Source organism: Elephantulus edwardii, unplaced genomic scaffold (genome assembly GCF_000299155.1).
Source record: "Elephantulus edwardii isolate Elephantulus edwardi_28Jun2011 unplaced genomic scaffold, EleEdw1.0 scaffold00036, whole genome shotgun sequence".
NCBI classification, from domain to species: Eukaryota; Metazoa; Chordata; class Mammalia; order Macroscelidea; family Macroscelididae; genus Elephantulus; species Elephantulus edwardii.
The window spans coordinates 20,446,734-20,462,352 of record NW_006399786.1 but is presented as its reverse complement, the minus strand read 5'-3'; the positions used below and the strand labels follow the sequence as shown (position 1 = coordinate 20,462,352).

General features: G+C 36.6%; 1 protein-coding gene across 1 annotated transcript in view; it reads left to right on the top strand.

The window, feature by feature from the left end:
* Nucleotides 1-5,040, top strand: part of SLC26A7 (solute carrier family 26 (anion exchanger), member 7) — a 166,457-nt gene extending 161,417 nt beyond the window's left edge. The window contains exons 17-19 of the mRNA XM_006884596.1: nucleotides 2,884-2,938; nucleotides 3,018-3,121; nucleotides 5,005-5,040. Of these exons, the coding sequence (XP_006884658.1) occupies nucleotides 2,884-2,938; nucleotides 3,018-3,121; nucleotides 5,005-5,040 (195 nt within the window). The remainder of the gene's footprint in view (nucleotides 1-2,883; nucleotides 2,939-3,017; nucleotides 3,122-5,004) is intronic.
* The last annotated feature ends 10,579 nt before the right edge of the window (nucleotides 5,041-15,619 follow it).

The following is a 15,619-nucleotide window of genomic DNA, read 5'->3' as shown; positions in this document are numbered from 1 at the left end:
TGGAATAGAATGTGATTGGTACTCTTTCCCCTTTCATATACCTGCAATTCTTTAATTTAACTTAAAAAAGGATAATGTCAACATATAATGTTTTCTGAAAACCTTCACCATTGGGCCAATAGGCAACATCATGATAGAGAGGAAAAATTGAAACTCTCAATGAATTCATCTTACTCAGATCCATAATCAACACTCTTAGTACAAGCAGCCAGGAGATCAGGTAACATATTGCATTGGAAAAGTCTGTTGTCAGGGACCTCTCCAAATTACTGAGAAGCAATGATGTCAGTTTAAAGATTAAGATGTGACTGATTCTGTCCATGGTCTAATCACTGGCTATGAATTTTTTCCACACATATTCATTGTGTTTTATACAGTCTTTCATTTACATTGTGTTTCACACAATCATGCATATTCATTCTATTTTACATTATTTTTATACTAGTTTATTTGAAAAATTAAAATACATTGCTTTCCACATTTGAGAGAATGGTAGTGAGTAAGGATGCCAGAAGAAGAAAATAGGGGGATTAGGGTTAGTAAAATAATTTTATCATGCCAGAGAACTTGTCCTCCAATTCAGAAAAGTTCATTAATCTATGTATAAACATACTGAGAAAGGACTTTATGGCTTAAGGGTATAAATAGCTGTACTTCTAAACCAAAGGTGTTCAGTTCAAATCCACCAGCTGTATGGGAGAAAGATGTGTAATCTTTCCCCATGCAAACTGTGGCTTCTGAAGGGTTAGCTATGAGCCAGTTCTGATTTGATGGCACAGCAGGAGTGACATCCACTTCCTAAACAACATGCCTCTGGAAACTCTATGAACCTTGATAAATGTCAATAGTTACAGAAAGGCTTCAGGCCTTTTGTTCATAGGGTCGCTATGACTCGTGCTCGACTCAACAACAATCAACAACAACAAGAACAGCAAGAATAATTACAGGTAGTTTTTAGATTCTATATAATGATCTATGCCAGTAGAGATGGTATAAATAAATTGATAGGGTTTGTTTTTCATTTTCTAGAAAATGATATTATTTAAGCAGTATTTTTCACTTATCTGTGTAAATCGAACAGTTTTATATTAGTTTGTACCTTTAATTATTGATTACTGCTTGGTTTGTTTCACTGTGTTTACAATAAATAACCTGGTAGTACAATGGTTAAGTGTTTGATGGCTAAATGTAAGATTGGCAAGTCAAACCATCCAATGGCTTTGCAGGAGTAAGCATTGGTAATCTGCTTCTGGAAGAACAGTTCTAGGCTGTCATATAGTGTCAGTATGAGTTAGAATCAACTTTACAATAATATCATATATTAATTAATTAAGGCATTAGCAACAGACAAACCTTGGGTCCAAATATCACTTCTTTGATCTTGACCAAAATATTTGTTTTCTTTCCTCTAACCTTTAAGTAGAAATAGTCATTTTTACCAATTTATTATTTGGCTCAGAAATTATAACATTATATACAGAGCACACAATAAAGTGTCCAGAAATTAGGATTCAATAATACTAGGTGCTATTATTCTTAACTCACAGCAATAATGTCTTAAAATGCAATTACTATCACTACAGTTGAGAAATCTTCTTAGTTCTGGCCAGCCTTAAAGAGGTTCCAAAGTAAAAGCGAAAGAATTTCTTTAGCCACACATATATTCCTGCTTTCTACCACACTCCTTTTACTACCACACTCCTTTTAGATTGTTTTCTCAGTGGTTTTAGTTAAAAGAACCTTCTCCTGAGAGTTGTAAGTTGAAGGAAGTAGAGTGACCTCTATTTATTCTTGTACTTGGCACGCTGAGAGGTCACTGAATTGGAGATTACGTTTATCAGCAAACCACCCGCAGCAATGTGTTTGTGCTTCACGGAGCTTAAAAAAAAAGTCAAACACTGATGGGTCACCTTGAATTGATCATTTTAACTTATAGAAACAAGAGTCTTTTCCTTAGTAAAGATATGTCTTTATTTCTATTTATATATACACATATATATACTTCTCAGTCTACCTACTTCCATATACACACCTACTACCTACTCACCTCTCTGTTGATGCATGGTTACAGTGGTACGGCTCTCATTATTTCATATTTCTCCACCTATAGAGGGAACTAGTGGAATGATATGAAAGAAGTGTTTTTAATCTCTTTTGAACACATTTAGAATATGTGACAGATGCCGTTTTTTTACACTTATATTTAAGATATATCCTTCCTTACATTACATCTATCACACTGTTAGTAAAAGTCTAGATTTACTTTCAGTTAATTCCGCAAACTGACTTTTGTCTGGATTAATTTAAGACTGAAGCTATTAATAGTTTTTTCCTACATGAGGTATTTTTATGGCTTAAAAAAGTAAAGGGTACAATGTTCAAGCAAATTTGTTAAGATCTCGTATCTTGATTGAACTTTTAAAATGAAAGTTGAACAGTTACATTTGACTTGGATTATAATGAGTCTTCAATTTACCAACCATCTAACACATCCATGAATCTACTGAAATTAATGTAATATATTAATATGAGAAGTAGGTCTGAAGCTTTCATTTTCCTAGACAGATCCTTGCTTTCTAATAAAAGAAAGTTGAGACAATTTTTCTTACAGGGAAGGAACTGTGAGTCATTATTTTTATTAAATGAAGCAGAGGATGTAAACACACAAATCTAGTTGCAGTAAAGGTTCCCGTGTGAATCTCAGTTTTATGTAATTGAGTGTCTCTTAAGTTGCCAGGTTCATTCCTAACTGTGTAACAATGCTTCCCTCTGGTGGTCTGATTTCATAAACATTGGCTTGCTTTCTTACCAGAAATTGTCAAAATTTTTTCTGAAAATCAACATCCTGAATTAATTGTGGTTATAAAATTTCAATCCCTCCAGGTCTACATGGACTGTAAGAATAGGAGTGTGGATGTAGCATTAGCCAATTGCACAGGTAAGAGAGCATCCTTGGCTAACGTTGAATACGACATTCCACTGCTTCATATATCCTAATCACCTGTGCTCTGTTGTAGCTTCCTTGGTAAAAGCAATGCAGTACTGTGGAAATCTAGACCTAGAGAAACCCATATTTTTTGAATCAGTATCTGCTGCAATAAGTACAATACATTCAAGTAAGGTGAGTAAAACAAGTTAGCACATAAATCTTACAAGAAAGCATCAGAATGGTAAATTAAAAAATCTTTGCCATTTTTTTTTTAAATTACCTCATCACCACATTAGGCGTTGTAGTAGTATATTGTGTAATGTGTTGTGCTGTTAATCAAAAGATCACCAATTCAAATCCACCATCTACACCAAGGAAAAAGATAGGCAGTCTTGGCTTGGAAATCTGACAGAGGGTCACTATGACTCAGAATTGGATTTTCTAAACTGAGACATAACTGGGGTTTTTTTTTTTTTTTTTTTTTTTCCTTGTTCTTTACATTTTGTTAAAAAATTACTCACTTCAGAAACTTTTGTTTCAAGTGGTAAAATATGCTCATTCTTTTTTGAGGGGATAGAGGGTAAGCATTTGCTTAAAAATTTGGATCATCTAACAGTATCTTTGCTTAGATTTGGTGATTGGCTAGCAGTGCAAACAATAATGCATCTTTGGGGTCTGTTTTGTTGAATAGTGTTAGTCTATCTCTTTCAAATGAAAAGTCTCTAGGTTTACTTAGGTCTTGTTTGGTTTTTTGTTTTGTTTTCAACTACTTCATAGCTTTGCCTCTAGGCTCATATTGACATTGTTGGAAACATTTGCAGAGCAGAGCACTCACATGATCTGAAGTGTCAATGTTCTTTTCTAAGTATTGGGCTTTAATTTCAGAACTGTTCACAGATATTTGATTTCATACAATTTTTCTTTGACTTTTGAATCATTTTGCCTTTCCTCATCCCTAGAACATTTGGTGCATCCCAGAACCTTCCTATTATACTAAATCAGAACAATGTGTGTTTACAGAATAATAATAATAAAAGCATTGTTGTTGTTGTAATGTGCTGCCTCATAGCGACCCTATGTGTCTCTTGACACACCTTCCGCTATTACCTCCGTCAGTGTTGATCCATCTCATCCAGGGCCTTTCTCTTCTGTGTTGTTCCTCCACCTTTCTAAGCACACATGATGCTCTTCTCCAAGAACTGGTCCCTCCTGGCAACATGCCCAAATTATATCAGACAAAGCTTCAGAATCCTTGTCTCCAAGGAGCACCTGGTTTCACCCTGTCTAGAAACAATCTGTTCTAGCAGTCCATACTCTTCTCTAGCACCACAGCTCAAAAGCATCAATTCTTCTGTCATCCTTAGTCATTCATTGTCCAGCTTTCTGATGTACCACAGCTCAAAAGCATCAATTCTTCTGTCATCCTTAGTCATTCATTGTCCAGCTTTCTGATGTATAGCAAGTAATGGCAAAAACTATGGCCTTGATCAGGTACACCTTAGACTCCAGACTGACATCGTTGCTCTCCAGAAATTTGGAGAGGTCCCTGACAGCTGACTTTCCCAATGCAATTCACCTCTTGATTTCCTTTCTGCTGGTACCAAGAGTGTTGGTTGTGAAGCCACGCAAACTAATGCTGATAACAATCTCAATCTCTTCCCCATCTATCGTGATGCTGCCAATCTGCCCAGTGGTGAGGATCGTTGTTTTTTTTACTATTATTGCTATTATTATGGATCTAATATTTACTGAAAATTTATTATAATCTAGAAAACTAAGGACTTTATTTGCTATTAAGTCACTAGTTTGTCAAAAGCTTTATGAAGTCAAAATTTTTCTTAGACTTTTCTAGTAATGAAGACACTGAAACCCAGAAAAATGACACCAGCTGTATGTAAGTTGCGTGTTCAAGGTCAACAGTCTGACCTTGAACATAAAGCTTTCTACTCCCCTTCCTCATAGGAAGTCTACTTTCTCGTCTGTGTAACTTGCTTCCATTGCTCCTGTTCATTTTGCTGTCTATGGAGCCAAATCAAGAGTGCATTTACTACCCATGTTTGTTTCTTCTGTTTCAGAATATCAGCAAACTCAGTGACCACAGCGAAGTCTGAGACCCTTTTGCTGCACCTCAAACTTTTCCTAGCAACAACCTGGAAGAAGCCACCTCCAGCAGTCAGCTTGGTTTTGTTGTTGTTAGATCTGGTGGATGACTTCTACAGTAGTATAAATAATGTGACTGAGTAACCGCATAGTCACTTGTCAATATTTGCCAAAAATTTAAAAAAATTTGTTATTCTGAAGACTTACTTAGATTATTGTATAATTTTTATAGGAAAAAAAATCAGTAAGCATTTAGTTTTAGCATTGTACTAAATAATCAGTGTGATTTTAAAAATTTCCTTTTACCACAGCATTTGATGGTTTGCTTCTATTTTGTTATGATTTGTGACACAGAGGAAACACTTTAATTACAAGATAAAAGATCTGTGACATAAGCGAGCTATCTGTGAAAATTCAAGATAGTTTCTAACTAATCTGTAAAAATAAGTCAGTATTTTTTTTCTACCCCCTACCCTTGCCAACTCTAAAAAACCATTAGATATCAGTAGAATAAGTATTAATTTATACAATACATGGGATGATTCAGAAATCTTTTCTTATTTGGGAAAAGTAATTGGTATCCTAGTGAAACTAAGTTCTTGATATTTAGTCCCTTCTGTTGTGAAAACTGGAAACATTATCTCTCTTCATGCCCAATAACTCCCAATCACCAGACCATTCCTATCAGAAGTTCTGTTTGCTACTTGAAATTTAATGGATTAGAGAATGTGGAAGTTGTATATGTGATGTCTTTTTCACCAGTACTGTTTTCCATTGAGAAACAATGCTAATCAAATATCTTTATGCCATTTCAGTATAAAATTATGTACACTAGTTTGGAACTTCTCTCTTTCATACAGCCAGTCAATAGAAAAAATTCAATTATTATATTAGTGAAAGTAGATAGATATCCATGGCATACATTACTTTTTTTTGTTAGAGGATAACTTGGATATGTGTTTATCAGTAAAACCACAAAACCAATAGTCTAATTGGCAAATAAATACCATAATCCAGTTTGAACCACGATATCATCATATCCATGCTTATACATACATTTTCAACCCCATGCAAGTGCACAGGATTTCATCTTTTTTCCTAGCAAATTTAGTTAATTCATAAGAAAATTAACTTTTCAAATAAATTTAAACACAAATTAGCTAAAAGTTTTGTGGTGTTTTCACAGTTCTAGAAAGTAATTGTTTAAGAAGAAGTCAGAAACTTCAAAGGAAGTGTGAAAAGCAAGTTGAAAAGATGTGTCATATATGAGCTTTTAGAAACATCTCTGTAAGAGTCAGTTTTAGTGCTTACCTGTCAAGTGATATATTATGAGACTATTAGAAAGTATGTGGTAAACATTCACATGGTCCTTACGTTCAGCCTCACGCACTAGATAGAAAAATATAATAAATGAAAGGGACTATTAAAATTGTTTTCAGCTCTCATAACTTACATAGTAGTTTGTTTTCTTGAAATAACGTGCAGAGAAATGTCCTTTGTCCCAAAGATGGTTCCAATCTCTTAGTGACTAATTAGAATTAAAATGAGGTGCCAACTGCTAGTCTTCAAATTCTGCTGTCCAGAAAGGTAGAAGTAATTATTGGAAATAAAATTGTCTTAAAGAAAGGAATTTTACTCATCTTTGTACAATTGAGTCATTCCAGTGTTAGATGGTGGTAATAGTTACCACTGCCATCCGTTAGTTATTAAAAGGTAAATATGGGTCAAGAAAAGAAAGTATAATAACTATGTATAAATTGGAGGCCCTGGAGATACAGTGGTTAAGTACTAATGCAAAAATCAGTAGCTCAAACCTTCTAATTACATGTGAGAAAGATGTGACAATTGGCTTCTGTAAAGATTTACTGCCTCAGAAGCCCACTGACACAGTGCTATTCTGTCCTACAGGGTAGTTGTGGTTTGGAATTGACTCAGTGCAATAAATTGGATGCATAAAGTGATACTTCGCTGTGCAGCTACAGCCTGTAATTGAATTCACACACTACTTAAGGTTTTATAATTTGTTAGGTTTCATGGACCACGATGGAACTAATATAATGTGGTTAATTGGTAAGTGATTTGTTCTATATTAGGATTGACGGTGACACAGTATTGTCTAAATATGAGTATTTGAACACATATCAGTGGGTTGCTGTGTGCCTTCAAGTTGGAACCAACCCATAGCTTGACCCTCTAGTGGATTTTCAGATTCAGTTAATCGCAGGGAAGAAGATTACCCCTCCTTCTTCCACAGAACAGCTAGCTGGTAGATTTGAATTGAGTGCCTTTGGGGTTGCAGGATAGCTTCTTACCACTAAGCAACCAGAGCTTCAATCAGTGGATATATTACATGGTCAACTGATGACACTTTAAAGCCAATACCTTGGGTGTCGAATGTTAATGTACTAAGAAAAATAAAATACCAAACAATGTGGTATGGAAAGCTTTCCTGTCCTGGATGTCAAGTAACAGTTCTCAATGACCTGGAGGAACTCCATGGGATTGAGGTCTGAGAATCCAGTTCCATATGATTCTTAGAAACACAAAGTTCTAAAATATTCTAAAGCAGGCCTGGACAGCACCAGAAGTTACAGCATGGCCCTGATGTTAGAATGTTTCTAGAGTCACAGAGTTATTTTTATGAGATCACCTTATTTTGATATACAATAAACTACTTCCATATTACTTATTATGGTAAAATAAAATTGGAAAAATTGAAAATGACCTAGAAGAGTGCTTAAAAACCTAACAGAGTGACATACATAAATTGAGCACAAAATATGTAACCAGGAAAAGACTGTTAACATTACATTTATGCAAATGAAATGCCCTTAAATTTCACCATTTGTCTTTCATTTTAAAGGTTATTTGCCCTCATTATATGATTCAAGGGGTAGGAGATCAAGCTTGAACTACTTTGCCGTAATTTATTTGACAGATCTCTGTTCTAAAAATACGTAATGTAATGAAGAAAGAGATCTTTCTTTTTAATGAAAACATTAATGTGTTAATATCCTGTATGGATAGTATTTGACATTTATTTAGTGGTTAACAAAATATATTAGTAAGTTGTTGGACTTAGAAGTACACATGCAGAAGTGTTCCATGGATGATGATCTAATTCTTCATAGAAGAGGCTTTGGCAGTGAGTGTTTTGCTAGAGTTCAAAGAGGCAGTTAAGTGGTGCTTTCACAATCCAAAGACTTTTAGTTAAAAATCATTCTGTAGAATACTCTGCACTTAATTTTTTATATACATTTTATAATGCATCTAATTATTATCTCTTTTTATAAAATTGTACTAACTTAGCATGTAATAAGCCAATTTATAAGGAAATAAATTCAAATATGATAACTGTTATGTTTAAATGAATTGTGTCCATTATTTCTGAGTATTTACTCTCTTGCAAATCAAACGAGTACATATTGCCTTCTTAAACTGGCCAGTATGGGTTGCAAATCTCAGAAAGCATACATTATTCTTGGTAATATATTCATATAAAATTTCAATCTCTATCTGTGAGTTAGGTATCTTAACTTTAGGATTGCTGATGAGAATATTGTTTGTTACTTTCCTGTAGTTACATAGCCCTTTTTGTTTACCACCTTTTATATGATTTTTATTCTAATTTTAACCCATACATTGAATTTTACAGTGGTGAGGGGTTCTTTACTTACACACTATTGTTTATTTAAAGAGCTCTGGTGACTTAGTGAGTAAGAAGTTGAGCTACCAACTGAAAGGCAGGAGATTTGAATCCACCCACTGCTCCACAGAAAAAAGATGGACAGTGTTCTTCTGTGATCTAGCTTCTGGAAACCTGATGGAGTATCAGAGTATCAGAAATGAGTCTAGTCTGACATGCTGGCACATAACATTGTTTATTTTTCCTGAGTTCCTAGGCTGAGCTCGATATTTTACAATATTTTAAAGATTTCTTCTCCAAAGCAAAGAAAATAAAAATTTGGAAAGAGCAATAGTAAAGCGAAAACAAACAAAAAACACACCGCACAACCAAAAACCAGATCAACCAACCTTAGCCTTATTGAGCTTACATTCTAACAAGGACCTACAGACAATAATCAGGATAAGCTAACATGCATGTGTTGTAAGGTAGATGCTATGAGGGAGAGTAAGTAAATCAAGGTCTTGTTGTGTTCCTTCACTTTGGAACCAATCATAACTGACCCTGGAACAGGTTTCCAGATGCTATAAATCACATGGGAGGAGATTATCCATCTTTCTTGCTCAAAGTGGCTGGTTGACTTGAACCACTTGCCTTTGGGCTGGCAGCGCAGCTCCTTACCTCTTGTCAACGAGAGCTCCGTTCATAAGTCAAGGGCAGAGAGAGGATGCCCCATTTCCACACAGGAAGCAGGAATATTCACTAAAGGGAGCTATAAATTTCCTGGATGATATTTTTTTTTAATGTCTGAAAAAAACAGATGAACTTGAACAATGTGATTAGAGAGCTCTTGTGGTAATAGTCCACAGGAACTTGTACGTCTAACTCAAGATGTTTTTCTGGTGGTTAAAAATCCACCAGCAGCTCTGCAATGAAAGAAGAATGGGCAACTTCTCAGGGCTATTTATACCTTAGAAACCTGCTGGAGCTGTGAGAACACGCTGTGCTGTTTTCATGGTCAAAACCACGATGAATATTCCTAAATTGGCTGATAAAAGCAATTTGATAGTAGAAATGGTGGTGATGGCGTTTGTTATTGTTCTGTGCCATTGAATCCGAACTGGCTCACACCCTCTAGAATGTTTTCAGAAGCTATAAATTGTGCTGGAGGAGATAGCCCATCTTTCTTCCATAAAACAACTGGTGGATTGGAACCATGTGCTTTTTTTGGAAACTGGAAGCACAACCTTTTACCACTAGGCCACCTGAATTCCCAGGGAGGAGAGGTGAGCACAGATTTGACAAACCTGCTCTCAATGAAATGGATGATGCACACAGATGATAATAATGAGCTGGACAGGTTGGAGATTGTGAGGATGTTATAAGATGGGCAAAGTTCTGATCTGTTCATAGCATCGCAATGAGTTGCAGTCAAATGGATGGCACCCGAAACCAACCTGAATTTCACCAGGCAACGCCCTGGTAGGACAATTTAAGCGGTAGGACATTTAAAGTGCTTTTCTAAGAGTTGTTTTGGTTCTCACCACCCCACACCCCCTTTCCTTTGAGAGTGCGGGGTCAGTAACACAAAGATCAGCATTTTGAACTCACCAGCTGCTCCGTAGAAATTGTTCTGTCAATCCGCTTCCATTAAGAGTTACAGCCTGGGAAACCACATGAGGCAGTTGTACTCTGCTTTAATGGGTTGGTTTGAGTTGAAATCAACAGCAACGAACTGTACGATTCAGAAACTGAGACATTTAAATCTCATGAATGTTTAAGAAGTTAAAAAAATACTAGCTTTTTAAAAAATTCTTGCTGACATGCTGTTTTAAAAAGACCTACTCGAACTGTAGTTACCCAACTGGAAAATATTTTCTATTTAAAATGCTTGTTTATTTCAAGTTGGCTAAGTGCTTTGAAATAGTCTCATTCTGAGTATTCATTAGGTTAAAATCTTTATTTCATTTTCTTGTGATTCATTCAGCACCAGGAAGGTTATTTTGGTTATATTCATCTCCTTTCTACTCTTAAAAAACATACTTCTTTTCTGGGGGCCTCGGCCGGGTACAAATTATTTTCCTGTCCAACATTCTTCTAGGTGGTATAGCACTGGTCTGTGGGTTGCTGTACAGAGGTAACTCGTGTTGCTGTGATGCTGAACACTGTGACAGTGATGTGCCAATCGTGGTAATGGGCACCCATGGTGGACAGTGTTGGCTGGAGCTTCCCGACTAAAACAAGCCTGGAAGCAGGAGCAGCATCCACTTCTGAAATGGCTTGCCTCCAGAAACTCTATGTATGAACAGTGCTCAGGCTGTTCGTTCATAGGGTTGCTATGAGTTGTCTACAACTCGACGACACCAAACAAAAACAACAGCTCTTTAAAAAGGGATTACGTCCTTTATTCAGTTTAGAAGGCCTTCCAGTGTTTAGAACTTGTTTCAGAGGTATCATTGGCTTCTGTTGATGTTGTATGCCATGGAGTCAAAACTGACCCATAGCTGACGCTCCAGTGGATTTCCAGAGGCGATGAATTGTATGGGAGGAAAGTCTAGCTCTGCCTTATTTTCTTTCTTGGGACTGAAGCCATTTCTGGTCTTGTGAGTCCAGTCAAATAAGGAAAGACAGGCTTTAGATTGTAATATGCTTCTAAACTGATTTCCAATTGATTGACCCCCGTCCCTACACTTACATCATGATTTTATATTATACAGGTTTTCCATGCTTTCATATTTCCTATTAAGTTGGTTATAAAGGATGGTATTACTCAGAGTTCTCTAGTTTTCATATAACTGTGGTTCTAGAAAACGGAAACCTAGGGAAGGATCATGGGCTGGAACACAGGCCTGGCTTTTGTGCTACAGTTTTGACACAGAATTTCTTCTCTGGAAAATTAGAGTGCTGAATGCAGTGCTTAGGTACTAGATGGATTTTGGAGGAGAAACAAAGACCTTGGATAGGGCAGATTAAAAGAGAATTGTGGGTATATAAATAGCGGATGGATTGACATGGCCAACTCTATGGTTTATAGGGAGCTCTGGTGGCCTAGTGGTAAGGAATTGAACTTTTAATCCAAAGGCACAAGGTTTGAATTCACCAAAGGAGTAAGATGGGCAATCTCCTCCCATGTGATTGACTCACTGAAAAGTCACTGGAGGGTCAGCTGTTTTGTTTGTTCCCATTCAATGGTACATAACAGCAACCTGGTATGCTGGTATAATTTATAATTTCTAGAGTCTCTTAGTGTCTCCTGAGTCCAAAAATGTACTCCTCAGTCTTGTAAGGAACCTGATGTAGTTATTTCTCTCTCTCTCATGTTTGTTGAGTTGGAACTGACTCATAGCTGATCCTCCTATAGGTTTTGAGAGGCTATAAAAGGGAATTGCCCATCTTTCTCCCAGAGAGCTGCTGCACCATCAGGCTAGCAGCACAACTCTCTATGGACAACAGATCACAAATCTTTAGTTGTTTATTTAGGCTAAGTATTATAATCCTATGAGCAGACATCATTCAGTAAACATGATGAGAAGGAAAAAAAAAACACCTCATTAAAGCTATACATTGTGTTAGCCTTAGGAAGACCTAGTCCTTTTAATCGGCTTAAAAGTCATTATCATCAATGGACTGATAGAACAAAGAACAGGATGCATTTTGTTGAAGACTGAGGATTAGAACTGTCTTTAAGTACTTCGGATACCAGTGAGGATTGGGGGTTGTTGTTGGTAGGCAAGTTGAGAATGTGAAGGAGGCAGAGCACAGGGAGGCACTGAGGAGACAGATTGAATGCTGCATCCCAGGTCATGCTGAATAATCAATGGGTCACCCTGTTAGCCCTGGTTATGCAGACTTGGATCTAGAGTTCGTACAACCAAACACGATACTTCCTACATTACAATTTCTCCTGGACTTAGTCCCATGGGCTTTGCTTTGGATCCAGAATGAAAACTTGATGATAGCAATGTGATTATCAAAATCAATAGAAACATATAATTCTTGTATCTTCTAAGTTTTTTTAATTGTCATTTTCATCATGCCAAAGATAACACTGAAGTAATTACAGAGTCCCTACTCTATTATAAATTAAAACAAAATTATGGTTCCACAGCCTGCCAAATCTGTATGAGATGTGATAATATCTGTATCAGAGTAACCATGTTATTCTTTTTTTTTTGAGATTTTAATGGAAGTTTATAGAGAACATCAATTTCCATTAATCCATTTTTGTACATTTTCCATTACTGCCCACCCCTCCCCTGCCAGTCATTTTTCTCTTTGAATAAAACTCACCACTGACCCTCTAGACAAGTTGCACTGGGGAAATCTGTTGTCAAGAATCTCTCCAGAGTGCTAAAGAGCAATGATGTCAGTCTAGAGACTAAGGTATGCTTGATTCAGGCAGTGGTCTTCTCAATCCTTGCTGAGAGCTGGATAACAACAACACACACATAAACAAATATATATATATATTTATGTATTTTTCTGTGACTGGAGAGGTGGGAATAAGTGCATTTGAGATGGCTAGGTTGGCACAGGACAGAAGAACGTATAGAGCTCTTGTACATAGGGTCGCTATGAGTTGCAAGCAACTCGATGGCACATAACAACAACAACATATTTATATATTTATATACATGCTATATAATATATATGTATATAAGTATGTACATAAATATACACACACATATATATGTGTATATATTTATAGCTTAGTGGTAAAGAGTTGCTCTGCCAATTCTCCAGCTTCTCTGTGCAAGAAAGAAAGATGGGCAGCCTCCTTTCATGCAATTTACAGATCTTGAAAACCTCATGGAGGGTTATCTATGAGGTTTTATTTTTTTTACTCTACTATCATTGATATCACATATAAGCAAGATTCTGTTAAAGATTATCAAAAAGTGACTGGAACAGTCCATTAACAGAGAATTGCCTGAAGTGCAAAATGGGTTTAGAAGAGGCCGTGGTATTAGGGATATCTTAGTTAATGTCAATGGATCTTGCCTGAAAGCAGAGAGTACCAGAGGAATGTCTATCTGCGTTTCATTGACTATGCAAAGGCATTTGACTGTGTAAATCACAAAAAATTGTGGCTGACTCTGAGAAGAATGGGAATCCTAAAACACTTGATTGTGCTTATGTGAAACCTATACTTGGACTAAGAGGTAGTTGTCAGAACAGAGCAAGGAAACACTGCATGGTTCAAAATTGGGAAGAGTATGTGCCAAGGATGTGTCCTATCTCCATACCTTTTTAATCTATAGACAAAACAGATTATCTGGGAGGCTGGGCTTTATGAGGAGAAGTGTGGTGTCAGGATTGGAGGTAGATTCATCAACAATGTGTGTTATGCAGATGACACACCCTGCTTGCTGAAACTGAGGAGGACCTGAAGCACTTACTGTAGAAGGCCAAGGACTGCAGCCTTCTATATGGATTGAAGCTCAACATCAAGAAAACAAAGAGTCTCACCACTGGGCCAATTGGCAGCATCATGATAGATAGTGAAGAGAATGAAATTGTTAACAGTTTCAGTTTACTTGGCTCTACAATCAACACTCTTGGTACCAGCAGCCAGGAAATTAAGAGATGAATTGCATTGGGAAAATCTGCTATCAGAGACCTCTCTAAAGTACTGAAGAGCAAAGATGTCAGTCTAGAGACTAAAGTGTGCCTGATAAAGGAAATGGTCTTTGTAATCACTTGTTATGCATAAGAAAGCTGGACAATGACTAGGGATGATAGAAGGAGAATTGATGCCTTTGTGATGCTGGAGAAGAATATTGAATATACCATGGACTGCTAGAAGAACAAACAAGTTCATTCTGGAGAAGCCAGGCTGCTCCTTGGAGGCAAGGACTATGAATCTTTGTCTGACATATTTTGGACATGTTGCAAGGTGGGATCAATCCTTGGAGAGGACTGGAGAGGATGGAGGGACAACACAGGAGAGGAAGACCCTCAATGAGATGGATTGATTCAGTACTGGGATATTGGAGGTAGATGTATCAGAGACAATAAATTGGCACAGGATAGAGCAGGGTTTAGGGCTGTTGTACATAGGGTCGCTTTGAGTCACAGGCTACTTGACTGTACATACCAACAACATACAAATTTCACTATTTTCCAAGTCAATATTTTTCACATATTCACTTCAGCAGCACTGATTACATCAATCATGTACAATCATCACCTATATCCATTGCTAACATTCCATCATTATAAACAGAAACTGTACTTTCTAATGTAGATTTTTGATTGATGTGAGTTTGTTGGGAATAATACAGTATCTGAAACAATTTCCCAGATATTTTGCAATAGTTTTCGTATTCCCTGTCTTCTATCATGGAAAGGTTACACTTCCTCCTTTTTTTCAGAAATCTATATTTTCAGAAATCTATATACATAGATTTCCTGACAGATATGGATGCAGCCATATAAGAAAATGGTCCCATCTTCCAGGTTGCTCCACACATATATTCATTAGAAACACATCATAAAAGAGAACGAGAGATTTTTCCTTTCAGCCTAAGGCTCTGTGGGTAATTTTTTCCTTTCAACACCTTCATTGAAATTCCCTGTGTAATGCTACCAGAGTGAATTATAGTTAAACCTTTCATTCCGCACATATGGAGCTGGGATAAAGGGAAGATGCCAGCAATATTACTCAGCTACTTTCAGTTTGGGGATTGAGGCTGATGTAAACCATCATAACTCAAGAGAAAATAATATTCAATTATGAATTACCACCAGATGTGTGAATGCACATCTTCAGGTTTCATTTTCTGGAATATGCTTACTGTATTATAGTCCTTAATAACTTTTTAAGTGATTCTCTTCCTGTGGCTAATGGATTCAATTACATTAAATGTTCAGAAGACCCCCAAATTAAAAAAATACGTTTCTGGACTCCATCTCACAATTCAGTAAACAAATACACAATGGCTACGAAGTGAATGCTATGCCAT